This window comes from Sorex fumeus, unplaced genomic scaffold (genome assembly GCF_029834395.1).
Source record: "Sorex fumeus unplaced genomic scaffold, SorFum_2.1 ptg000072l, whole genome shotgun sequence".
NCBI lineage: Eukaryota > Metazoa > Chordata > Mammalia > Eulipotyphla > Soricidae > Sorex > Sorex fumeus.
The window spans coordinates 1044594-1070597 of NW_026606129.1; the positions used below are offsets into that span (position 1 = coordinate 1044594).

At 65.2% G+C, this 26004-nt stretch overlaps 1 protein-coding gene across 1 annotated transcript in view; it reads right to left on the bottom strand.

The window, feature by feature from the left end:
* Positions 1–565: 565 nt before the first annotated feature.
* The window catches only part of RASA3 (RAS p21 protein activator 3), a 38922-nt gene continuing 13483 nt past the window's right edge, over positions 566–26004 (bottom strand). Inside the window, exons 3-24 of the mRNA XM_056129800.1 lie at positions 21849–21952; positions 20658–20752; positions 18067–18143; positions 13723–13803; positions 13447–13519; positions 13001–13077; positions 11493–11597; positions 11041–11197; positions 10563–10711; positions 10086–10200; positions 9293–9367; positions 8761–8884; positions 7351–7457; positions 6423–6500; positions 5806–5883; positions 5360–5433; positions 4783–4889; positions 3958–4040; positions 2876–3084; positions 2028–2131; positions 1206–1389; positions 566–689 (exon numbers count right to left, since the gene is read on the bottom strand). Coding sequence (XP_055985775.1) covers positions 614–689; positions 1206–1389; positions 2028–2131; positions 2876–3084; positions 3958–4040; positions 4783–4889; positions 5360–5433; positions 5806–5883; positions 6423–6500; positions 7351–7457; positions 8761–8884; positions 9293–9367; positions 10086–10200; positions 10563–10711; positions 11041–11197; positions 11493–11597; positions 13001–13077; positions 13447–13519; positions 13723–13803; positions 18067–18143; positions 20658–20752; positions 21849–21952 — 2332 coding nt within the window. The 3' untranslated portion in view covers positions 566–613. The remainder of the gene's footprint in view (positions 690–1205; positions 1390–2027; positions 2132–2875; positions 3085–3957; positions 4041–4782; positions 4890–5359; positions 5434–5805; positions 5884–6422; positions 6501–7350; positions 7458–8760; positions 8885–9292; positions 9368–10085; positions 10201–10562; positions 10712–11040; positions 11198–11492; positions 11598–13000; positions 13078–13446; positions 13520–13722; positions 13804–18066; positions 18144–20657; positions 20753–21848; positions 21953–26004) is intronic.

A 26004-nucleotide genomic window follows, 5' to 3' on the forward strand; every position in this document is an offset into this window, starting at 1 on the left:
TCCCTGCTCTCCGCGTCTCACGAGGCGTTTCCACCAGGGGCGCCACCGCAGTGGGAGCCGCTGCCCCGCGGTCCCTGGCTTCAGGGCCTGCCTCCCCGAGCCTCCTGCTGCCCTGGTGTGCGTTCGTCCAAGGGCAGCCCCCTCGTCATCCTCCAAGGCCGTCCTCCACAGGGGGACCTACATGTTCTGAGTGATCAGTACCAAAGGGCGAGTTGTAAAAAGTCCTTTAAAAGCTTCAAAAGAATGTGCGCACGTGGGCCGTGTCCCCAGACTGCTGCAGGGCGGAAGTTGCCGTCCCAGCTCAGACAGCAAAGCCGACAGCGGGCCACGCCTGGCCAGTGCTCCGGCCCTGCCGCCTGGGGCCACGGGCGCCTCCCTGGGGGCAGGAGAGAGGGCTGACCCGCACCCTGCACTGGGGGGGGTGTCTCCCTCGGCTCTGCCCAGCCCGGCCTCCGGGGCTCCTCTGGCCAGGACCAAGGCCAGCAAACCAAGCCTCAGGACGCAGAAGCACATGTTCGGAAATCCCCGCCCACCCTCCCTGGGCATCCCCGGCCCAACGCTATTACGGGTCCTGGCCTGCCGCGCCCCGGCGGAGGCTCTGGGCCTTGCGGGCTCAGATGGAATGGGTGGATGTCTCCGACTGCTGCGAGATGTAGTTCTGGAAAGTCTTGTCTCCGATGGGGTGCTCCCTGCAGAGGGGCGGGGAGAGCAGGTGTGAGGCGCCGCTGGTTCCGCTGGCCGACCTTGGTGAGGACGTCGGTCCTCGGCCTCATCTGGGACACAAAGAGCCACACAGAGCCAGGCCAGGGTCCTGGGGGAGTGCGTGGAGGCATGCGTGTGGGAGCATGTGTGTTGGTGTCAAGTGTGTGACTGTGGCTGTGTGCAGAACAGTGGCACACATGTCTGAGTGTGATGTGTGCATGGTGCCGTGTGACATGTGACTTGTGTATGGTGCTATTTGCAGGACCGTGGTCCACACACGTGTCACATGCGATGTGTTCATAGTGCATGCAGGATTTCGGCACGTGTGCGTGTGACATGTGATGAGTGTGTGCGGTGCCGTGTGCAGGACCATGGTCCGTGTGCACGACATGCGACTTGCTCACGGCGCTGCACGCAGGACCCCGATGCACGCCTGGCCATGCCGGGGGCACTGAGGCGGAAGCAGGGGCCCAGCACCCACCCCCCACGGCCCACACACTCACTGGCTGCCATACTTGGTCTTCTTGAACTTGTCCCTCCGGTACTGGGCGTGCTCTTGCTCCAGCGCGGCCACGCCCGCCAGGACCTGCCGCAGAGTCTTGTAGGTCTCCTGGGGGTCGTCGATGAGGAAGGACGAGTACTCCTCCTGCTCCGGCCCGTCATACACGGACCTACTCCCACAGGCCTCTGCCAGCCCGCGGGCAAGGAGGAGAAGGCGGTCAGTGCTGAGGCAGACGGCCAGAGACACGTCGGTCAGCTCGTGTGGAGACCGGAGACTGCGCTGCAGGGGCAGGGCCTGGAGCCAGGGCTTTCAGCACCTGCACCACACCACGGGCCTGCCCTGTCCCCGGGGTGCTGGTCACCTCCACCCACCGCAGAGGGGTTGGGAACAGGAGGGGCCAGCAGGTGGCCCCGGGTCAGGGCCAGCATGAGGTCCCGGGTCAGGGCCAGCACGAGCCCCTCTGACACCTACAAATGTCCCCAGGCCCGGGAGGGCACCCACCACTCGGCCGGCACCGAGCCCCATCACCACATGTCATCTGAGGCACCACATGGCCAGTTGCTGGGTGGGGCGTGTGGACACGCTCCCCCGCCAGGCAGCCAGGCAGTGGCCGCCGGGACAAGGAGGCCGGGTCTGGGACGCTTCTGGGGCAGGCATGCCCACACGCAGCACACGCGTGCACATGAGCGCACGCAGACAGTGCCCCTGCCCGCCGTGTCCACACTCCCGCGACCTCGTCTAGACGCACATGTGCCGAGACTGCCCGGCGGACACGCCTGCCCTGCGCGTCCCGTGTGCTCATGTGAGGCGTGGGACCGCCCACCTTGCATCTTCTCCAGCCTGCTCCTGTATGAGTTGAACAGGGAGTAGATCCGCTCGGTCTCCCGGTCCCCGTCGATGTCCAGCTGTATGTTTGCCGGGAGTCCACTGCCGAGCACAGAAGAGAACAGACACGCTAAGAACATGGCCTCTAAGGTCACTGGATGAGGGAGCAGCCCCCGCCTGGGCCTGGTGTCTAGGCAAGAGTGTCCCCAGACTTTGGGACGGGTTATAGGGCCCCAGAGGGCCGAGGGCCAGCCAGCACATGCCAGGACAAGCCGGCGGCCGGCCTGTGGGTCCTCAGTGAGTCAGAGGCCGGGGTGGGGGTCCTGTTCCCCCGGCGGAGAGTATGGGCGGAGGGCACAGCAGGACGGGCAGAGTCGATCTGGGGAAGGCGGAAGTCTCAGGTCTGGGGGCAGGTGTCATGGTCCTGGCGGGGAGGACAGTCCTGATATGGACCAGAGTGGGGTGGAAACACACCGAGCAGACACAGCCTGGACCAGCCTTACGGGTAGTGCAGGAGGCCCCAGTAGGGGGTGGGCAAGCGTGTCTCGTTTCACGAAGAGACGGGCAGGAGCAAACGGGGACGCCTCAGGAGGGAACTCGGTCCCGTCTCTGGAGCGTGTCCCCTACCCAGGGCCCGGGTCAGTGTCCCTCACAGCCCCCAGGCCCGCGCGGTGAGGCCAGGTCCCCCGGGAGGCTCCCGGCACCACCTGTGGCTGGGCCCACAGCAGCAGGGCGGGAGGGGCGACAGACGCAGCTACACGGGGGTCCCCTCCCTGGGCCCGCTCAGTGCACGGGCAGAGTGCTGTCCCGGCTGGCACTGGCAGGCGAGCGGCTGGCCCGGCCTACCTGGTGCAGGGGGTGCAGCCGGCGGCCGTGTCTGAGGAGGCCTTGCAGCAGAGCCAGTGGCCGTTGAGGTAGGCGGACGGGTGGTAGACAGTGAGGCGCCGCTGGTTCCGCTGGCTGACCTTGGTGAGGACGTCGGTCCAGGCCTTGGCCTCCACGCAGTTGCTGGCCTGGATGTACAGGGCCCGCTCGGGCTGGACAACCTGGAACATCTGTTGGGACCGACGGCAAGGTGGCGCCCAGCGGCCGAGGGCCTGGAGGCCCGGCAGGGCACTGAGGTGCCCGCTGCCCGCGAGTCTGGGTCGTGAAGGATGGATGCGGCCCGGGGCCTCCCCGAGGACACCAGGGGGACGAGAGGCCACGGCAGCCCACTGCTCAGTCCCCCTGCACTCCTGGTCACTCGGCCCCGGAGCCTCCCCAGGTGTGTGGCCTGTGGGCCAGGCTGACCATCTCTGGGCTCTCCCAGGACACATGGCCTGTGGCCAGGCCACGGCCCATCTCCAGGAGCTCCCTGCAGGGACCTCAGGCTCGCCCTGCCTCACACCTGCGCGTGCCAAGGCCCCTCCCACCCCACCCGGGTTCCTGTTCCCACTGCACAGCACAGGTGCCCGGCCGGGGTGGGGGGTCATGACAGCTTCAGCCATGAAGGAGGTGGAGGCACGTACAGAGACACACAGGACGGACACAGGGACAGGGATAGACAGAGGGACAGTGGGGACCCAGAGACAGGAAGAGAGGGACAGTGGGACGCAGGCCGGGACCCAGGGAGGGTGGGTTCTGTCTGCTGAATCAGATGTGAGGTCCCACAGCCCTGGCACGTGGCAGCCGCCCTGCGAAGAGGCCGCACGGATACAGGATGCTGACTGGGCCCCAGCGCCCAGCAGGACTCAAGGCTACGCCTCTCTCCTGAGGGGCTCTTATCTGAGAAGGCCGTGGGGCATCTGCAGGGGACGGGGCACCCACACCCGCGGGCACTCAGGGGACAGGGCACGGCCATGATCTGAGCACCATGCAAGGGGGTCCAGAGACGAGGGTGGATGTGGGGAGCGAGGAGCCCGCCAGGTGCCCCAGGGGTGGGTGCTCACGTTTTTCATCTTGAAGGACTCCTCCTCCAGCTTCTCCACCGCCAGGATGTTCTCGATGGGGATGCTGTAGAGTGGTGGGTCTCCTGCGGTGTCAGGGCCGGGAGGGCAAGAGGTCAGAGCGGGTGAAGCATGTGGTGCGAGGGGTGGACCAAGTGGTTGGGGGGGTAGGGCATGTGGTCAGAGGAACAGAGCATTTGGTCTGGCGGGAGCAGAGCACGTAGAGGGGGAGGGGCATGTGGTAGGGGCGGGGCATGTGGACAGGGGGCGGGGCATGTGGTTGGTTAGAGGGGTGGGATATGTGGACAGGGGGCGGGGCATGTGGCCAGAGGGGCGGGATATGTGGGCAGGGGGCGGGGCATGTGGCAGGGGCGGGGCATGTGGCCAGAGGGGTGGGCATGTGGCAGGGGGCGGGGCAGGTGTCAGAGCAGAGCTGGGATACCGGATTAGGGAGGGTCGAAACAGGACACATGTTGGGGGAAGGGCAGAATTTAAAAGAACACGAGGATCACACCCTGTCCCAGGAACCTCACCCCGCAGTCCCGACAGCCTTGTCCCGGCCAGCAAGGCGGCCTCTCAGAGTAGACGGGGGCCGTCTGGAGATCCCAAGGTCCCTCCCCCGCTGAGTCCTCCTGCCAGGCTGCCTCCCAATCAGGGACATAGCTCGGCCAGAGAGGGGAATGCTCAGAGACCAGGGCCCCCACTGCACTGGGCCCTCCCTCGATGAAGATGCAGTGACAGGTGAGATGGACAGGAGGGACCCAGGGCAGGCGTGCTGCACGAGGGACACAGAGATGCAGATGCGGGCGATGCAGATCCCTCCATTACCTTTGCTCTTCTGGTAGGTAAATTCGTGGTTCGTCAGGCGGAACCATCTCCTCTTAAAATTCTTCATGCCAAAGCGTTTCCGTCCCTGTGCCCTCTTGATCATGAACCTGTTGTGAGCAGGGCCAGTGGGCAGGTGAGTGCCCATGCGGACCACCCTCACCCCATCCCCGCCCTGTCTGCCCAGCAAAGACCTACATTAGCACGGCCTCCACTCTGAGGGGCAGCGACCCACAGCAGTGCCTTGGAAACAGCCCGTGCTGGGCTGACCGAAATCACAGGGCAGTGCGACCTTGTCCCTCCCACCGACACAGGGCCCCCGCCTGGCCCCACTGACCCCCCCAGCCTGGCCCCACTGACGACCCCCAGCCTGGCCCCACTGAACCCCCAGCCTGGCCCCACTGACGACCCCCAGCCTGGCCCCACTGACCCCCCCAGCCTGGCCCCACTGACGACCCCCAGCCTGGCCCCACTGACCCCCCCAGCCTGGCCCCACTGACGACCCCCAGCCTGGCCCCACTGACCCCCCCAGCCTCGCCTCACTGGCCCCAGCATTCCCCTCTGGGCGTGGCCCTCTTACCCTTCCTTGAGCAGGATGGGCTGTTCTACACTCTTGGGGTCTCTCCTCCCGGACGAAGAGATCAAGTCCAAGAACTGCCGCGGGACAGAGAGGGTGTAAACGGAGACCCCCACAGGCCCTTCTCAGGCCCCCGAGGCCAGAGCAGGTGGGGTGCAAGCTAGGTGTGCCCACACTGACAGAGAAGGGGGTGCAGGCAGGTGTGGACAGAGCCCCAGAGCAGGCCCCTGCCCCTGGGGAGAGCCCTCGCCCAGGGAGACCCTCACGGATGGGCACTGGTGGGTTCCAAGCAGCTCCCGAAGGCCCCCGCCTGCCCAGCCTCCACCTCCCTCTGCCCAGCCGGGGAGCGGCAGGTGAGCTGACTGGGCGTCAGGGGACAGTATCTGGGGACAGGGTTGAACCACGGTGCCAGCGGTTCCGGCAGCCCGCCGGGTCGCGGTGGCACGTACGTTCCTCACAGCGTCGGCGTATTTCTGCTCGTTGAAGAAGTCGTAAAACGCAGCCATGTACGACTCCTTGAAGCTGGCCTGAAAGGAAACGGGTCTCAGAGGAGCTCCCAGGGCCCAACCGCGGCCCGGGACCCCCAGCCGGCGTGCGGGGGCTGATGCGCCTGCCTGGCCCCCGGGGAGGACGTTGGGCCCCTACAGTACGTGGGGAGCCTTTTGCCACGGCCAGTGGCCTCGACAAGCTCCCCATGGCTGCATGGACTCCTGATGTGGGTGCTCCTGAAGCCACCCACTCAGCAGGGCTGGGAGACCCCCGAGCAGGGCTGTGCACCGGGGCACCAGGGCCAGTCTGAGCCCGGCACACCCGGGCAGTGGAGGTGAGACCGGCGCCAAACCTCCACTCTGCTCACCAGAACCCGAGACACCCTGGGACGTCTGCAGGGAACCTGGTTCCTGCTGCCCAGACTCGGGGCAGGTGAGAACTCAGCCCCAGCAGAGGACCCCTGCCGTCCTGAGAAAGCAGGCCCCCAGGGCTCGCGCCTGACACGCCTCCTGCACACACATCCTGCTCTCCACGTAGACGGGAGCAGTTTCCCGCACATGCTCCAGGGAGGACTCACAGCCTTGCACTTGGACAGACTGCCCAGCGTCTGGACAGTCTTGGAGATGAGCGTCAGTGTCCTCGACACCTGCGGGTCCTGTTGGCAGAGTGGACAGTGGCCTTAGCCAGGCACTGCAGGGCCCGGAGTCGCAGCCACAGAGCAGCTGCACCCGTGGGAGCAGGTGAGAATTCAGCTGCTGAGCTCGTAGATGAGAACGCAGATCCCCAGTGATGTTCCGGGGCCAGCCCCGACCTGCCCTTGTCCCCAGACTGACCCCTGACCAGGCTGGACCCTGACACCTACCCAGATGTGAGCAGAGCCTGGACAAGACTCTAGCCCCGACTCCGACCTCACTTCTGACCCAGCCCCCAGCCCAGACCCCACCCCCGTCTGCAGAGGGTCAGGACGGAGCTGCGCGTCCTCCAGCCCAGCAGCCCAGGAGCATGTGGAGCGAGACCCTTCCCCCCCACCCGTCTCCCCGCTGACCCTCCTGGTCCTGGTGGCTCCCGCAGGGCCCGGGGGTCCGGTTCTGGACTGGTGGGGCTGGCTGGGGACACAGCTGCTGCCCTGAGTTCTGCCCAGCAGGGACCCTGGTGGTGTGGGGGCCGGGGCTGGCACCTTCCGCTGACTGGCAGTGATGGGCAGCTGTGGTGGGCGCTCTGACCGCCCGCTCGTGGGAGGCAGCAGCAAAAGGCCCTGGGACCCCGCGCAGCACAAGACAGGGGTCCCTGGAGACCACAGCCCTGCCCCCTGCCCTGACCGTGCCCCCTGCCATGTTTGTTCCCCCGGCCCCTGCCCTGTGCCTGCTCTGCCCGTGCTGGGCTGCAGGCTGGACCCTGCACGGCCCACGCCTGGTGGCGAGGCCGTGGCTCTCAGGGCTGGGGCTGACGGAGCACTGGCAGCTCTGCTCTCGGGGGGCCCAGGAGCACGGACGCCCGACACTCACCGTGTGGTGGGGCGTGAGCTGGAAGAGGTTGGGGGACAGGATGGCAGGCGCGAAGAACCGCAGGAAGATGAAGCTGCTCACGGCCGTGTACCTCACGTCCAGGTCGTCTGTCCCCACCAGACACAGGGTGAGCGGGGCGCTAGGGCCAGGCCCTGCTGGGTGCTGCTGGCCTGCGTGCAGCCCTCCGAGTGGCGTCCTTCTGGGGGAGTGCCAGCCTGCCCGGGGTCCCGTCCCTCATCTCTGCCCATCACCCCTTCCCCACCGCCATCTGTCTGCCTCCCTCCCCTGCGGTCGAGGCCAGCGCTGCCAGCTCAGGCTGACGTGGGGGACTGCCTCAGGCCAGCTCACTGGGCTGGGACACGCTTCTCCCATCGCATCTGGGCTCGGGCGCTGCCCTCCACACTCCAGACACGGGTGGCCTGACTCGGTTTCCCAGGGAGGAGGGTGGCAATGGGCAGAGCCGGAGGCCACTCTGCACCCTGCCAGCGGGCATCTCTGCTTCACTCAGAGAGGGTTGTGCAGAACCCTGCCCCCCCAGCCTCCACAGTCGGCACTAGAGGGAACGCTCAGCCCTGTGGACCCCTCCGAAGGGTTGCAGAACAGGACCAGGACCCAGAGTCCAAGGGAAGTGAGCGACTGAGTGACGGTGACAGTGAGTGATGCGAATGATGCAAGAGACTCGGACTGTGAGTGACGGTGACAGTGAGTGACTGTGAGTGAAGGAGAGTGACTGTGAGTGTGAGTGATGGTGAACGGTTGAGTGTGAGTGATGGTGAGCGACTATGAGCGATGGTGAATGACTGTGACTGTGAGGGATACGTGGCTGTGAACAACGCAGAGTGATGGTGAGTGACAGTGAGAGACTGCAGGTGACTGAGTGACCGTGAGCAACTGTGAAGAGAGTGACTGACAGCAGGTTACTGTTGTGATGGCAAGCAACTGTGACAGCGACTATCACCGTGAGTATCTGTGAGTGATGATGCGGAGAGATTGTGAGTGACTGAACAATGTGACAGGTGATGTGAGTGCTGTGAGTGACCGTGACTGCGACAGGAGGGGACTGTGAGTGACTGCGAGTGATGACGGTGTAAGTGACTGGGTGACTGTGAGTATAATTGTGAGCGGTGCTGAGCCCCGGAAAGCAACTGTGTGGCCACGACTGTGAGTGATGGTGAGTGTGTGACCGAGTGACCACAAGTGACTGTGACAGCGAACGACTGAGTGGCTCAGAGCGACTGCAAGTGACGACAGGTGACTGTGAGTGAGCACGGATGAGCGCAAGTGACCATGAGTGAGGAGGGGAGGCCAGCGTCTGGCTGGGCACCGTGGTCCGGCAGCAGGTCAGGACCAGGCCCCCCCACCCGGCCCGTGGAGGATTCTCAGGGCCGCGGGGCTTCCTCTGCAGCTCACCTTGGAAGCGCTTGGCAGCTGCCTCCCGGAGAGAAAAGAAGATGTCGCACATGACGGTGGGGCAGCTGACCCCCGACTTGGTGATGGCGCTGAAGACCCGGTCAACATACTGCCGCAGGTTCTCCTGCAGAGAGCAGTGTCAGCCGAGGCCAGGCCGGTCCGCTCCCCTGCCCTCTCGGAGCGGCCTCGCGGGGCCCAGAAAGGAGTGTCCCGGCCCCTCTCCTCCACGCGGGGGCCCCTCTTCCTCAAAGACAAGACCGTCAGGGCAGGGGTGCAGCCAGCCTCTCGTGGCTCTGGCACGGTTGGTCCATGGTGTGGGGGGCTCCAGGGAGGGCCCCGGGGAGGCTCCAGGGGCAGGACTGCTTGGCTTGGCCAGCCCGGCAGCAGCGCAGGGCCACTGCGCAGGCAGCAGGCGAGGGCCCGAGCGGCAGGCGGGGACAGGCCGGCGGCCCCGTCGGGCAGGGACAGGACGGGCAGCCGAGCGCAGAGGGTCCCACAGAGCCCCGGTGCCGCGGCTCGGGCGGCCCCTCACCATGTTGCTCTCCAGGTTCTCGCCGTCCCTGAGCTTCACGGGGTCGATCTCACAGGGCTTGTGGCTCTGCAGGACCTACAAGGACAAGGCCTGAAGCGGGAGGCCAGCCAGGGCGGCTCAGAGCGGGACAGAGCTGGGCACCAGCCAGGCGCCAGACGTGCGACACCCAGCGGAGGGCGGCAGTGCCCTGGGTGGGCTCGCCCTCAGGGCCAGCCGGGACCACCCCACTGTCCACCGCACACACCGCAACGGACCTGAGAGGACAGAGCAGCTGCCCAGGGGAGGAAGCACTGAGCCATTCAGGATGGAAGCGGGCACGGCCTCCATCCACAGCCGCCGGGAAATGAGGCCGCGCCCTCTGCAGGGGCGTCCACACTGCAGGGGCATCCACACTGCAGTGGGTGGGGGTGTCTACAGTGCAGGGTAGAGCGTCCACACTGCAGGGGGGGGTGTCCACTGCACAGGTGGGTGTCCACTCTGCTGGGGTCGGTGTCCACATTGCACGGGGGGAGGTGTCTATGCTACAGAGGGGTGTCCACAGTGAAGGAGGAGATGTCTACTCTGCAGGGGGCAGGGGGTGTCCGCACTTTCAGAACCAGTCTTTTCTCACACGTCCTTCATCTCTGGCAAACCCAGGTCTCCCCTGGCGGGCCTGTTCTCCGCTTCAGGGAAGGCGGGAGTAACGGTCTGCCAGGTGAGGCTCAGACACCGTCTCGTGCAGGGGCGCCCCTAACTCTGCCTGCCCGCACGACCGAGCGCTCCAGGAAGCCTCACCCAGGAGGAGGCGACCCACCTCCTCGATGGCGGGCTTCAGGGTGACGTGCAGGTAGTTCATCCCCGCCAGCTTCATGGCCTCGTCAATACACTTGGACGCCAGTGAGTTTCCGCGGAAAATGGTGTTGGGGTCCCTGGAAACAGCACCAGGAGGCCTGCACCCCAGTGGAGCATGCAGAGTGTCCAGGGGTGCAGAGCCCAGGGACAAGCTGAGCAGGGGTGAGACCCACAGAGTAGGGGTGTAGACCCCACGGGGCAGGGGTGAGGCCCCACGGGGCAGGGGTGAGGCCCCACGGGGCAGGGGTGAGGCCCCACCGGGCAGGGTGCAGGGCACCCAGCGGCCCAGGCCTGACTCCAGGACGCAGAACGGGCAGCCCAGGAGAATGCCTTCTGGGTTCAGGAGACCAGCAGACAGCGGTGCCCGGTCCCGAGCACGGGGGCCAGGGCCTCTCTGTCCCAGACCCTGCGGGCCCTCGCCCGTCCCGTCCCCACTCACTGGGTCCGCCGGATCTCGGCGCTGGCGATGGCGCTGATGAAGGGCACGACCCTGCCGTAGTGGAGGAAGAGCCGCACCAGCGGGACTGCCGCCTCCTGCTTCCCGGAGCAGACCTCTCCCAGGATGTGCGCCGCGGACGCCGAGACGGGCTGCGGAGGGGCGGGCGTGACCTGGGGACCCCAGCCCCTCCCCCACCTCCACAGAGGAACACGCGCGTCCGGGAAACGCCCTGTCACGGCTGCAGCGGCCCACGTGCTCCCGGGTGCGGTGGTGTGGCCTGCGGCCTCCTGCCCACCCTCATCTCGTTCCGGGACCGGACAGCACGTGTGGCCACACACCCGACGTCGGGGCCCCGTGTGGTCTGGGCCCCCAGCAAAGGCAAAGGCGGGTGTCCTGGGGCAGACCCCCGCCCAGCGGGTGACGCAAAGGCACGGGGGCCCGCGGGGTCGGGGCGAACAGGCAGGCAGGGCACAGGCACCTCCACGTCTGCGGACTTGAGCAGCAGGTCCCGCAGGGGCTGGTAGTGGTCCGAGGCGAAGACGTGGTCTTCCGTGTACACCACGTTCAGGCGCAGCGAGCCCAGGTCGCCCGGCTTCAGGCTCTTGCCGCCGCTGTCCCGGGGCTGCAGGAAGTACCTGGGGGTGCAAGGCAGTGAGACCCTCCCGCCCAGGCTGGCGCCAGGGGCCCCGCGGGTGAGCCCTCTCCTCAGGAGACCCCGCGGGAGCTCACAGCCCGAGAACACAGCCACGGCGCCGGCGCAGGTGGGCGCTCCGCCAGCGGGCCCTGCTGCTTTCACGCCCAGCAGGGCCATCGTTCGCTCCCCACGCCCAGTGCCCTGCCCCAGACGGGAACTCTCCGCCCTGGGCACGGCGAGAGGCCAGGGCGGAGCGGAGGGCACAGGGCATCCCCGCCCCACGGCCACCGCCTTACCAGGCTTCGTACGCACTGGACTGGCGCAGCACCTTCAGGGGGATCCTGAGCTCCCCCAGGAACTCGTCTCCGAACTTCAAGTTGCTGGCGTTCCAGAGGTCGACCCTGCAACGGCCCCGCGCGTCAGGGTGGGGCGGGTTGCGGGCACTGGCTCTCTCGCCCACCAGCTCCGGGCTTGGGTCAGGACACAGGACCCGCCTCTGCGACGGGACGGGGTGACCCGCATCCCTGCCCCCAGCCCTGACACGTCCTGCACCCCACAGCTGCTGACCGGCCAGCACGCCAGGCGCCGCGCTTGGTCACGCAGGTGGCACTGCTGCCCACGGCTGGGGGCACAGCGAGGGATGGACAGCTGGAAGGGACAGCAGCCCTGACCAACACAGCAGTCACTCCTTGAGAGAAGGACCAACACCACCCGGCCCTCGAGAACCCTGGAAAGCAGAGGCAACTCTGTGGCCCGACACGTCTGAGCAGACCAGCAGAGGGGAAAGAGCGTCCCACACGCGCCAGCAGGACCTGTGGACCCCCGTGGACCCTCCAACGCCTCCACACTGCCGACGTCTCATCACCCAGGGTCCCTCGGACATTCTCCATGTTTCACGTGTCGGGAGAACAGGGCCAGACCTCACCCCTACACTCAGCCCAGACCGAAAAGTGCTCCTGGCTCTGGTTTCATGAGGACGGGCAAGCCCAGGGCAGCAGCTCCCTCTGAGGAAATTTCCAGAGCTCCCAGTCACTACACCCACTCAGGATTTGCACTGGAAGTACAAGCAGCTCGGAGGGGGATGGGGCCACGTGGAGGACACCCACGAGCGCAGCTCGGAGGGGCTCGGGGCCACGGGAGGGCACCTACTCGGTGCAGCTCAGGGAAGCACAGCAGGTGGCAGACGTGGGGACTTGGCGTGTACCATGCTCCTCAGAAGCTGGCCCAAATGGGGTGCAGGGCCCACTGGAACCCCACTGGGACCCCACCAGGCCCAGAGGTGTGACCCAGTCAAGACCCCATCACAGTGCCCGGGCCTCCTGGGGGGAGGTGGGGAGCTGGGAAGAGGCTCCGCGGGTGTCCATCCCAGAGCCAGGGGCTCCTGAAGCGAGACCCTCGACCGGCCAGGACTCGGCTCCAGGGACCAGGCTGCATGGAGCATGTGACAAGTGGTGACATGCAGGCTCGTGCAGGGGCGTGTAGTAGCATGAAGTGAGTGGCACGGAGTGTCCCGTAGTGGCGTGTGGTGGTGCACTGACATCGAGGTTCACACAGTGGTACCGAGCGTCACGCCGGGGCAGTAGCATAGAGGGGCAGTGGCTGTGGCAGGGTGAGCTGTCCTGTGGACAGCGAGCTGGGACGTGTCCTACGCTGCAGTCCCAGCAGAGGGCATGGCACCCGGGGGCAGTGCTGTCCCTGCACCTACACCCGCAGAGCCCCAGTCCCGAGTCACCGAGAAGCTGGAGCCTCTGTCCACACCCGCAGGCAGGCAGCCCTGGCCAAGCAGGGTCCTGAGTCCACTCACCGGATTTCAAGCTTGTCCACGTCCTCCTCCTCGAAGTCAAAGTGTGACTTCCGGCTGTAGCTGCAGGGTCTGGTCACCTGTGGGCAGGGACAGCGAGTGCACCTGCCTGCTCTGGCTGACAGATGTGCCAGATGTGCCAGATGTGCCTACTCCGGGTCTGCCCTCCTGGCTGTGCCCACCCCAGCTGAGCCCACGGGGGTGGGTCTGCCCCTTCCCCCCACCCCCCGTGTGTTGCGTTTGGAAAGTTCCCATCACATCGCACCTCTTACTGCTTCTCGCTCGGCGAAGCCAGAAGCGGCAAAGCCCAAACCAGCCCCGAAGTTTGGCAAGAACTAACACGGCGCCACTGAACTCAGAACCGGGAAGGAACACCCCGAGGGACGCAGCAGCCCTGGACGGGCCTGCGGGTGGGCCCAGGGGGCTGACTGGCTCCGAGAGGCACCGACCTCGAAATAAAACACCTCATCAAACTGCGGGTTGTTGGTCTCCTTCTTCACCTTGGTCTTCTTGGCCTCTGACCTGGAGCCAGAGAGAGGGAAAGTGATGAGGAAAAAAGGGGTCACGGCACGAGCACCGCCTCCAGCTCCGAGGAGGGCACCAGCCTCTCTCTCCCGGCCCGGGAGTCATGGAGTCGTGCAACCCGGAGCTTCCTGAGCAGAAGCCCAGGGACAGACAGACACGGGCCGTGGCAGGGGTGGGCGTGGCGGGGTGGAGTGACTTACCTGTAGGGCCCTGCCAGTGTCACGGTGGCATACGGGTCACACTGCCCGTTCACAATGGGGAGGCCTTGGCACTCGAGGATGCTGTGGAGACACGGGGTGGTCGGAAGGGCTGTGGCCCCTGCGTGGCTGTCGGGGGTCTGTGTGGCGGGGGGCCAGCGCCCACGGCCCCTCTGCCATACAGGGGCGAGGTGGTCCGAGGGGCAGCGCTGGCGGGGGTGCGGAGGCTCAGGAGCCCACCCTGCCCGTGGGCCTCTGCCTGGCTGAGTTGCCTGTGTGGGGCCGGCTCAGACACGCAGCCCCGCGGCCGGGCTGCCCGTCCCGTCTCCGGTGCTGCACCTGGGCTCCCTCCCGCGGCTGACGGGCTCTCGGAACCTGGTGGAGGTGGGCCCTGAGCTGAGGGTCCCGGGACACAGGCCCCGCAGGGTCAGGGCCTCTCTCACGAGTACCCTGCCCTGCCTGGCCCTTGGCAGCCCTGCGAGCGGCCAGAGCAGTCCCCACTGGGCCCCGCAGGTCTGGGACAGGGGAGCAGGGTCCACCCCAGCCCCCTCTGGTGTCCGCTCACTTGTGGCCTCCCCCTCTCTCCCGCACCCCTGCCGCGCGTCTCCCCGGGTCTCAGGGGCGGCCCTGGGCACCCCTTCTCCCGGCGCTGCAGCCGTCCCCGAAACAGCAGGCCGCTCGCCATGCCCTTGTGCCTGGACAACGGGGCCTGGACGGGCTCGGGGGGCAATGCTGAGGCCACACAGGGTGCTCACGGGGGCTCGGGCCGAGGGGCACAGGGGGACGCAGCAGGCCAGGCTCTGCACGTGGTCCGGGAGGCACCTGAGACTTGTCTGCGAGCCGTTAGAACGTTCACTGCCCGCATCTCCCGATCCTCCGGCCTCAGTGAGCCCAGACGGCCTGCCTTGGGCCGGGCCGGGCCTCCCTCAGACAGCAGCAAAGGGACAGCTGAGGCTGAGGCAGGAAGGGCCGAGCACCCGGGAACAGTCCCTGGCACACGCCACGCCCCCAAGAGCGGCGCCAGCACTAAGCGGTCTCTGCCTCCCCCCAGGAGGGCTGGGCGTCGACCCGGCTGGGGCGGGTGCCACTTGCCGGCCCTCCCACAGGGGCTTCCGTCCTTCGGGCCCGGGCCCCCTTCCCTGGGAACAGGCAGGCTCAGACCACGCCAGCAGGCTCGGCAGGCCAGGGCAGCGGGCTCACACGCCCGGAAGGGCCCGAGCCACCGTGGGAGCCGCCGACTGAGACGCCGGCCTCAGGGGCCAGCTCTGCTTCCCTCCTGCCTCGGCTCAGCCACTTCCCCCTGCGGCAGGAGCACAGCGTCCAGCCTGACTGGTGGCTGGACACCCACAGACCATCGCCAGACCCCTGCCCCCTCCTTCTGCCCCCGGGCAGGCGTGGTGTCAGCAGTGCCTGAGTTCTGCCTTGAGACAGGATCTACTGGGCAGGGTCTCGGGGGCCGGGGGCCCTGCCTCACTGCCACTGAGGGACACCTCGGTGGCCCTCACGAACTCAGGCTGCCACGAGTCACTGCTCGGCCAGGAGACCACCAGGAGAGGGCCAGGCAGTGGACGGACGCCAGGGCAGCCGGGCACAAGAGGGAAAAGAGGAGGAGGGTCTGGGCCAGGCCACCTTCCCGCCCAGGCACGGAGCAGGAGACCCGGGTCCAGAGCTTCATGGGAGCAGCCAAGTCCCCCTGTTCCTGCCCTCCTCTCTGGCCCCAGGCCACGGCCACACTGTTACACGTCTGCCTGCTTGGCTCATTCCTTGGCCTGCTCAGGCCTATCAACCCACCTCCAAGAAACGCCACAAAAACAACAAACAAACAAACAAACGAAACTGGGGCTCGAGTGGACAGTACAGCAAGCAGGGCACTTGCTCGCGGCTGACCCAAGTTCAACCCCCAGGGCCAGGGCCACACGTGGACCCCAGAGCCTGCCGGGAGAGACCCCCAAGCACAGAGCCAGGAGCAGAGCCCCAAAGCAAAGCAAAGAGAAAGACAGTGCTCAGCCTCTGTTGAGCACTCGCCCGCACACGCGTGCTCAGGCCCCTCGCAAACGCGTGTCTGCACACGCGTGTTCATGTCCTCACGCTCCACCAGCTCGCCGGGCCTGGAGGTGGCTCCCAGATATTTCTAAGTGACAGTGACGGGAGAAGAATGAGATGAGGCTGACCCTGGCTGCAGGTCGCGCTAGGAAGGGAAGCCATTCACGCCACGCAAGAGCTAGTCCAGGCAGGCCACAGAGGGAGACACGCACACTGCTGGCCACCACCATGACGGCAAGACAGCAAAGGCCAAGGCTCGGGACGCAGGAGCAGGCAGGGACAAGTCTGAGCCACCGTGAGCTGCCAGGAGCCAAGGAGCCACTCTCGGCTGACCCCAAAGACGCTGACTGCACTGCCCAGGTCCAAGCCCAAGGCTAAGGGCCCCTGGGGCTCAGCTGGAGACCAGAGAGCCCACGAACCAGTCTGGGCCAGGGTGCAGGGCTGCAGGCGCCCCCTCGTGTGGGAGGAGCTGAGCTGAAGTGTGTCAGGATGCCAGCCAGCACGTCCAGGGACCCCCAAGAGACACCTGGACCTGAGGGGCCCTTAGCCTCGGGGAAGAAGACCATCAGTGGCCCCTGCGGTAGGGACTGGGACCCCACAAAGGTGGGCCCAGAGCTCAGCTCTGGCCCCTGAGACTGTCCGTCATCAGAAATCAGTCTTGGAGGTGTGATCACCCTCTTCTAAGATGAGGAGACGGTCCTGATTCCGGGGATTCCGAGTCCCGAGAGCCCATTCCCACACAGGAGCCTCTGCAGTGAGATGCCGGCAGGACAGGTCTCCCCCGGGGAGCAGCCTGTGGGTCCCATCGGTCCTCAGACGAGGCAACACATCTGTGTGGCAGAGCCGGGCACAACACAACGGCCACAAAGTCACCAGGTGTCCCGGGGCAGGGAACAGACTGCTGGAAAGGGGCAGGACTGAGCCCGGGGCGGCCCCTGGAGGCGTGAGCCCTCTGCCGTGGTCTGCCCACTGCCCCTGAGACCCTACCGGGGTGCAGGCCACGGGGGAAGCCCTACCTCAGCCCCTTCTCTCCACACCCTAGCCGATGCCACTCACACGTGGCACCAGGAAATGGCAGACGGAGGAAGTGCTGTCCCACGTCACATGGTGAGGGTATGGGCTAACTTTCGACTCCAGTACGTGGGGTCTCCCCACATGTTCTACACATGTGACCTGCATGCATCCCACACATGCCTCCACACATGGCCCTCACATGACCTACAGTGCCTCCACACGTGACTGCATGCATCCAACACGTGCCTCCACACATGGCCCTCACATGACCTACAGTGCCTCCACACGTGACTGCATGCATCCAACACGTGCCTCCACACATGACCTGCACACATCCTACATGTGCCTCCACATGTGACCTGCATGCATCCTACACACGACTCCACACATGACCCAAACATGTCCTACACAGGCCTCCACACAGATTTCCAAGTGACTTGCATGTGTCCTACACAAGCATCCACACATGACCTTCATGTATCCCGTGTGCCTCATGTGTCTTGCATGTTTCCACAGGTCATCTGCACATGTTCCATACTGGACCTGCATATGACCCCCATAGTTCAACATGTGCCTCCAGTGTCCTGTGTCCCTAAATGTTCTCCACACATCCTATGTGTCCAATGTCTCTACATGTGTCCTACTACATGTCTCTACATGTCTCCCGTGTCTTATGTACTTCCGTGTGTCCTACATGTGCCTTCACACAGCCCTGTGTCCCCCATGTGTGACTTCTCATGTGTCTGTGCATACACACGAAAGCTCCCTCACTCACATGTGCACTCATGCACAGGCAAACATGCACAATCATGTGCAGCCTCACAGTCACATACACACGAGTGGTGCATGCACACATGTGCTCATATCTGTACCCTCACTCATGACACCTCCCACTCATGCACATGCATGCTCAGATGAACACACACGTGTACACTCTCATGTTCACACTCACCGAGCATCATGGGCTAGAGAGAGGTCTAGATTCGGGATGGGGCCTGACTGCAGCGTCAGCTGTGCCTCTGGCCTCAGACACCCACGTGCCATCACTACTGGGTGCCACGGCCTGAGTGCTCTGTCTAACCCAGAGCTGTCAACTGCACACTGGCAGACCTCACGGGAGTCACGCTGACTACAGCCATTCGCCAGCCAACTCGCGCCTGTAGGGCTGACACTGCTTCCTGAGAGTGAAGAACATTCCAGAACCTCGGAAAACAGCAGAAAAGCAGTGAGGAGTCCAGAACAGCAGGGTGAAAGGAGGAGTCGACGGCACGGCGGCTGGTCCTGTCTTACCGTGCAGCCAGCTTGTGGCAGACAACACCCGTGTCAGTGATGACCTCACTGAGACGAAGCTCCAGGTGGACCTTCCCCTGAAAGACACAGGGACGGTGGTCAGGGAGTGGTCACTCCTAGCACCTCCCACACCCGCTCTCAGGGACACGGGGTCACCTCATAGACCTGCTCACCAGGACATGGGTCACCTCACACACCTGCTCACAGGGACACGGGGTCACCTCATAGATCTGCTCACCAGGACATGGGACACCTCACAAACTTGCTCACAGGGAAACGGGTCACCTCACAGACCCGCTCACAGGGACACAGGGTCACCTCAAAGACCCTGCTCACAGGGACACGGGGTCACCTTACAGACCCGCTCACAGGGACTGGGGGTCACCTCACAGACCCTGTTCACCAGGACATTGTTCACCTCAGACACCTGCTCACCAGGACATGGGTCACCTCACACACCTGCTCACAGGGACACGGGGTCACCTCACAGACCCTGTTCACCAGGACATTGCTCACCTCAGACACCTGCTCATCAGGACATGGGACACCGCACAAACCTGCTCACAGGGACATGGGGTCACCTCACACACCTGCTCACCAGGACATGGGTCACCTCACACACCTGCTCACAGGGACACGGGGTCACCTCACAGACCCTGTTCACCAGGACATTGTTCACCTCAGACACCTGCTCACCAGGACATGGGACACCTCACACACCTGCTCACAGGGACACGGGGTCAACTCACACCTGCTCACCAGGACATGGGACACTGCGTCACCGCACACACCTGCTCACGGGAACACGGGGTCACCTCACAGACCCTGTTCACCAGGACATTGTTTACCTCATGCACCTACTCACCAGAACATGGGTCACTGCTCAAACCTGCTCACAGGGACACGGGGTCACCTCATACACCTGCTCACAGGGACCTGGGGTCACCTCACAGACCCTGTTCACCAGGACATTGTTCACCTCAGACACCTGCTCATCAGGACATGGGACACCTCACAAACCGTCTCACAGGGACACAGGGTCACCTCACACATCTGGTCACAGAGACACAGAGTCACTTCAGAGACCTGGTTACAGGGACACAGGGTCACCTCACAGACCCTGCTCACAGGGACAAAGGCTCAAAGGTTCACTTCACACATGGGGACAGGGTAAGTTACGTAGGTCTGCTCATGGGGACACAGGCTCATAGGGTGACCTCACACAGCCATGCTCATGGAAACACAGGGCAGTCACCTCACAGGGTATTCTATACTGCCCTGCTCACAGGAAGGATCACCTCACAGGATATCTCACACAGCCCTGCTCTTGGGGACATAGAATCATCTCACAGGGTACCTTATACAGCCCTGTTCATGGGGACACAAGCTCACAAGGTAACCTCACACAGCCATCTCTGCTCATGGAAACATGAGACCAGGTCATAGATATCTCACACACCTGGCTCATGGGGACATGGGGTCACCTCACACCACCCTACTAACAGAGATGCAGAATCACCTCACAGGGTACCTCACACAGCGCTGCTCATGGGGCCGGGGATCACAGGGTCACTTCACAAATCACCTTACACAGCCCCGTTCTGCAGACACAACAGACCTACCACCCATTGCAAGTGCCCTGGGGCCATGTGTCCCTCGTCTGGGCACAGGGTAGTGCTGAGTCCTGTGCTCATTCCCCCAAGTGCCTGCACTGGCCTCACCGAGAGGCAGCAGGGGCAGGAGAGGAGAAGGAATAAGCTCTTCAGGGGACAGGGGACAGGCTCCTGTGGGAGACAGACTCCTCAGAGACAGATAGGCTTCTGCAGGGGATGGGCGCCTGGGGGGGTCGGGTTCCTGTGGGGGATGGGCTCCTGTGGGGGACGGGCTCCTGTGGGGGTCGGGTTCCTGTGCGGGATGGGCTCCTGTGGGGGACGGGCTCCTGTGGGGGATGGGCTCCTGTGGGGGATGGGCTCCTGTGGGGGACGGGCTCCTGTGGGGGTCGGGTTCCTGTGCGGGATGGGCTCCTGTGGGGGACGGGCTCCTGTGGGGGATGGGCTCCTGTGGGGGACGGGCTCCTGTGGGGGTCGGGTTCCTGTGAGGGATGGGCTTCTGTGGGGGATGGGCTCCTGTACGGGTCAGGCTCCTGTGTGAGGTACAGGCTCCGTGTGTGCAGGCGAGCAGGTGTCCGGGACGGGAAGACTCAGTGCCACGGACCCTCCACAAGCTGGAGCCGTAAGAAGTGGCGGCGTCCTCCAGACGCGGCTCACGGTGGGCAGGGGCCTTTCCAGGAAAGGGGTCGACGGTCGGGGAGAAGCCCAGCGCTGGGAAGGGAGCCGCCCCCAGCACACTCCCAGCATCCTTGTCTGACTGGCCCTTCCTCTCATCCCTGCAATCACGGGGCAGAGGCCCGGCCCTCACAAACGGGCACGAGCAGGGGAGCCGTGCCCCTCTCCCCCCTGCTCCTCTTCTTTCAGGGAGGGGTCAGCACGCTCGCGGACGCGCGTTTCTCAGGCTGCCGCCACCCGCGCGAGAACCGCGGTGCACGAGAGGACAGCAGGCGGGCTGTCCAGTGCTGCCCCCGGCCGGCTCACCTGCACCTCCGAGTCGGCGTCCACGTGCTGCAGCTGGAACCAGGTGTCCCTGTTGTGGTACTTCTGCAAGTCCTCCTTCTGGATGGACACCTTCCCTGCGGCCCAGAACGGGGTGAGGGGTCTCGCGCGGTCAGGCACCCCGCCCAAAGGCGGCCTGAGAAAGGGGCGGCCGAGAGCAGCCGGCGCAGGGGCCGCGGGGGCCGACTGAGGCCCCAGGCTCCACAGGCCCGGCACCGCTCTGGCCTGGTGCTTGGAGGGCGGCCAGTGCGGGCACCCAGCGGACATGGTGGCCCCAGCGTCTGCCCAAGAAGGCGCCTCCAGCAGGCTCAGCCCCTGGTCCGGGCGGAGAGCTCGGGGAGGAGCGTCCACACGAGACCCGAGAGCACGGCGGACCCACAGCGCTTGGAATCCCTCACAGAAAGTGAAAATCAGGGGCAGGAGAAAGGGTGGAGTGAGGGATGGAGAGAGGGGTGGAGTGAGGGTGGTTGCAGGGTGGAGACGAGGTGGGTGCGGGTGGTGAGGGTGGGGTGCGGGTGTTTAGGGTTGGTGTGGGGTGACAGGGGACTGCAGGTTGGGTGGTGTGGAGGGTGGAGCTGGGTGGTACTGTGTGCGGGGCTGGTCAAGAGGGACTCTGTCTCACTGAGGAAAAGGACTCACTCTCCCCTCTCCTGTCTCCACCTGGGATGCAGGAAGAGCCAGACCAGCCACCCCAGCAGCTCTCAGAGGGCAGGGACGGGACGGGCACCCACCCCGGGACAGCACTCAGAGGTGCCCGGAGAGACCCCACCTGGGATCCTGCTGCAGCTTCTCCTCTGCTCAAGGGGGACAGCTGGGGGGGACACCAGCTCGGGCCTGGGGAGCAGAGGCCCCCGCCCACCTCTCCTCACGCCCACCTCCCCAGGGGCCTCCCACCGGACTCACGTGCTGCTGGAGCACCAGGAACTCTGGAGGGCCCAGCACGGAGGAGACCCAGTGTGTCAAGGGCCCCAGGACCTCTGAACTGCACCCACCCCAGAGAGCTGGCGCCCCTGGACAGGCAGGGTAGGGACGCGCCCGCCCAGCTCGGCACATCACAAAGACCAGCAGCACGGACGCCCGCGAGAACCATGGAGGGTGCGGGACGGGGCCGAGGCGGGAGAACAGTCACCCCTGGGGGAGGGCCACGCGGCGGGCAGGCCGCGTCCCACCTACCGATGATGGAGTCCCGCCGGAAGACGTCCCTGTCGAAGATGTAGAAGGCCAGGCTGCGGAAGCTGCGCGGGATCTCGCAGTGGAAGTCCTCGCCGTAGAACGGGCTGCGGGGAGGCGCCGCTCACTCGCACCCGCACCCGCGCATCCCGCCCCCGGCCTCTCGCCGACCTGGCCCAACCCCAGGGCCCACTCCCACCCGTGTCCCGCGCCTGCTGCCCCACGACCCCACGTCCCCCGTGGCCCCTGCCCTGCCACGGCCACCAGCAGCCGCTGCTGTTCTGCGGGGGGAGAGACGGGCCCCAGGAGAGGGCCGTGCTGGGGCGCAGGGTCGGGCCGGGAAGCCCACCCGCGTCCCCTTCGGGAAGCCCCCCTCAGTGCAGGCCAGCGTGTGGGGCTGCGGAGGCTGTGCCCGGGCTTGGGCCTGCGTGGGCCCAGGGGCACGTGCCGTGAGCGGCAGGCGGGGGCAGGACTGACCCCCGCGAGGCCAATGGCCCTGGGTCCGGAAGCAGCAGGTCGGGCCCCGTGTCCACACCACAGCCGCAGCTTCCCCAAGAGGTCGAGCGAGCTGGCTGCAGGCCCCCTGCCGGGAGGGGCTGCTGCAAAGACCTCGTCCGGGAAGCCCGGCAGAAACTCCCCTAGGAATCTCGGGACCCCTGGCCCGTTTCACACTCTCAGGGACCATAAGGTCTGAGGCAAATCCGTGAACTCTAATCCACGGCTCTCCACGGCCACCCAGACCCACCAGCACAGGGGGCCCTGCAGACAGCAGCGGGCCCCTGAGACCACCCCCCAGGAGACCAGCACACAGCTCACACCACCCGGCACTCAGCCCGTTTCCCTGCGGCCACCATGAGGCCAGCGCCGCAGCCAGGCAGGGCTGTCTGGGAAACCGCATCAGGCTTGGGGTCTGGCTCCTCAGCTGGCAGAAAGGCCAGGCACGTGGGATGTGCCATGGTCCAAGCTGAGCCTGTCCTCTCGGGACCCCCGGTCTCGGCGCGGAACCAGCCTCTCCCGTTCCTGGGTCCCCTGCCCGCTCAGGACACAGCCAGGCTGCTGCGAAGGGACTGTGAGCGTCATCCCTGAGCGCGTTCCTGCACCCGCACCTCTCGGGAACCAAACCGTCCCCTGCACTGTGGCCACGGGTGCAAATTTCATGACGTCCATCCACAGCACCAACAGTGCACACACATGTGCGCACCGTGCGGACACATAGCTTTCACACGCAGACCAGTGTGCACACATGCAGAGTCACATGTGGACACACACGCATGCACACGTGTGAACACACATAAGGAAATAAGTATATGTGCATGCATGTGCACACGTGATGGACATGTACATAGATGGTGCACTTATGGACAGATATGTAAACATGCACATACATGCATATACACACACACGCCGGTCCATACACGCTCTCTAAGCTGATGGCAAGCAGCAACGGGAGAGTCCCGGGTTCCCGCCTGGCTCACTGCATAGATGCATGCAAGAAGGAGGGGCCGTGTGGGCGGCTGCCGACGTCCACCCCCATTGGGTGTCCCTGCAGCGCCTTGGGCCCAGGGATGAGCACACGGGCCGTGAGGCTGCAGCGGAGGAGGCCGGGCCGGCATCCACACCCCTCACCCCGCGCCTGCATGGTCACTCACACTCCCCACCCCGAGTCTGCGCACACACTCACACTCCTCGTCCCCAAGCCTGCATGCACATCTGCCATCTGTGCCGACGTGCACTCTGCAGTGCTGTGGCTTCGTGCACACGCTGCACTGGGCACACAGCCCTCCTGGCAGCTGCGCCCCTGACCCAGCACTGCAGGGGAGACACCCGCACCAGCCTGATGCACAAAACACAGGCGTCAGGCTGCGTCCCCGTGAATGAGCACTCCTCTGAGCATTTCGAGGGGGCCTCCTCCCGACCAGCAGGGCTGAGAGCAGACACATGACATGCCCAGCGCCAGCTTCAGGGACAGGGATGGGGACAGACAGGTCCTATCAGTGTTGGCCTGCCATGGAGAGCACTAAGCCAGCTCAAAGAGGGGGAACCAGAACTTTCACTTTATTTTTCATTCCCTTTTGTTTTGTTTTTATTGTGTCTCTCTCTCTCTGTGTGTGTGTGTGTGTGTGTGTGTGTGTGTGTGTGTTAAGCTTTGTTCTTTGGAATTGCTCATCTTTAATGGTATTTTCTGACGTATGTTTGCATTTTAATAAAGCCGGCTTTAAAAACCAAACACAGGGGCCTGAGACAGGGCTTTTGCCTTGCATGCAGACAGGACGGGTTTGATCCGTGGCACCCCCACATGGTCCCCTGAGCCCACCAGGAGTGATCCATGCGTACAGATCCCGAGTAATCCCTGATCACCGCCTGGAGTTGCCCAGAGACCCAAAAATTAAATAAAAAACATAATCAGGGGCCTCAGATATGGCTCAAAGGTCTGAGCGCAGGTGTTGACGCTGGAGGTAGGCCCCCCTGGCATGATGGAACACTGGCCAGGAGTGACCCCTGAGTCCAGAGCATGACTGGGTGTGGAGCATCAAAGCAAAAAGTCGAGCAAAACAGGCCGGAAGTCGGGAGCAAGGTCCTGGGGCTCCCAGGGTCGAGCACCCGTGGGTGAGCGTGGCTGGGAGTCTGCCTGTGGACGAGCCTCCTCGGCACTAGTGGGCTCCCTGCCTCCCCCTACCCCCACCTGGGTGGGCTGGGGTGAGTGGACAGCACTCTCCGGGGCTCTGGGGGGCCGCGCCCAGCCCACAGGGATGGGAGACGCTGCAGCCGACAGGGCTGCCGTGAGGGCTGCCCAGGCCCTGACTCTGCTCCGGCCCCCCGGCCCCCCGCCCACCGTGTGGCCAAGGCAGAGGTGGACTCTGGGGGCCGACACACAGTCGGGGCCAGTCAAGGACTGTCCCGCCAGGCAGCTCCTCGCCCGGACACATCTCTGCAGAGGAAACGGGGTCATGGGCACGGGGGGCTGCCCGCCCCGTGCGCTGGGACAATGCCCCCTTCTTGGTGGACTCAAAGAGCCACACAGCGCACTTCCCCTTCCCATGCGCCTCACCAGGGGGTCTCCACACAGAGCCGCTTTGTCCTCCGCCAAGGTCACCGCTGGGATGGTGACTAATGGCCCTGCGGGAGGAGCCCTTCACAGGGACGGAAAGCCGCCCAGAGGAGTTGGCTCGCCGTAAATAGTGTGGCTGGCGGAGGATGTGAATGCCGGCTTCCGCCCCCAGGGACAGCCCCGGCACTGTAATTGCAGGGAAGAGCTGCGCGCCCCCGAGAAGAGCGACAGCCCCCCGCAGCGGCACCTCCCCGGCCCAGGCACGCAGGGGAGTCACACAGCCCCCGGCCCTCCCAGCACAGGCTGCAGTGACAGCCGAGCCCCGGCATCGGGCTGCGGGGGAGACTTCCCGTCTCGAGGCGGGGCTCAGTGCCCGACAGGCCCACCTGCCCCAGCCCCTCTGGCTGCCCCCATAAGGCGAGGCACACGCCTCTCTCGGCCTAAGTCGGCCCTCCTGCCACTCTCCTTCGCTCACGGGAAGAGACAAGCCCGGAACAGCTCTTCGACCACGCTCCACTCACTCGCACTCAGTCCACACAGGGACCCAGCAGGAACTCAGCCTTCAAGGGGGCACGGAGCGGGGCGTGACAGAACACACGGCGTGGGTTTGGGGCCACTGCGCTCCTGCCCGGGCCATCACACCAGGCGGCTTGAGGGATTCCTGTTATGGGGCATGACACAGGGGTGGGGGGGAGAGTGCCAGCTGGAGCCAGGGGTTCAGGACAGAGGTCAGGGCTCAGGATGGGGGTCTGGATGGAGATGGGGTCAAGACAGAGATTGAGGTCAGACGGAGATGGGGGTCAGGGTGGAGGTGGGGGCAGGGCGGAGGTGGGGGCAGCTGGGAGCCCGATCCCGATAGAGATGGAGGTGGGGACTCGGGGGTGTGGGGTCCGGACAGAGACGGAGGGCCGAATGGGGCCGTGCCTGCGTCCCCTGCTGCCGTTCCCGGGGGAGAGCAGCATGGCCCCCTGTTGCCACGAAGGAGGCAAGAACCTGGCTGCAGCCGGGAACCCCCCTCAGGTGCCTCCTCCTTACCCGCTCTTGCCCTACCCAGCCTCTCCTCACTGCCCCGCGCCCACCAGGGAATCAAGGTCCAAGAAGAAAGGAGCC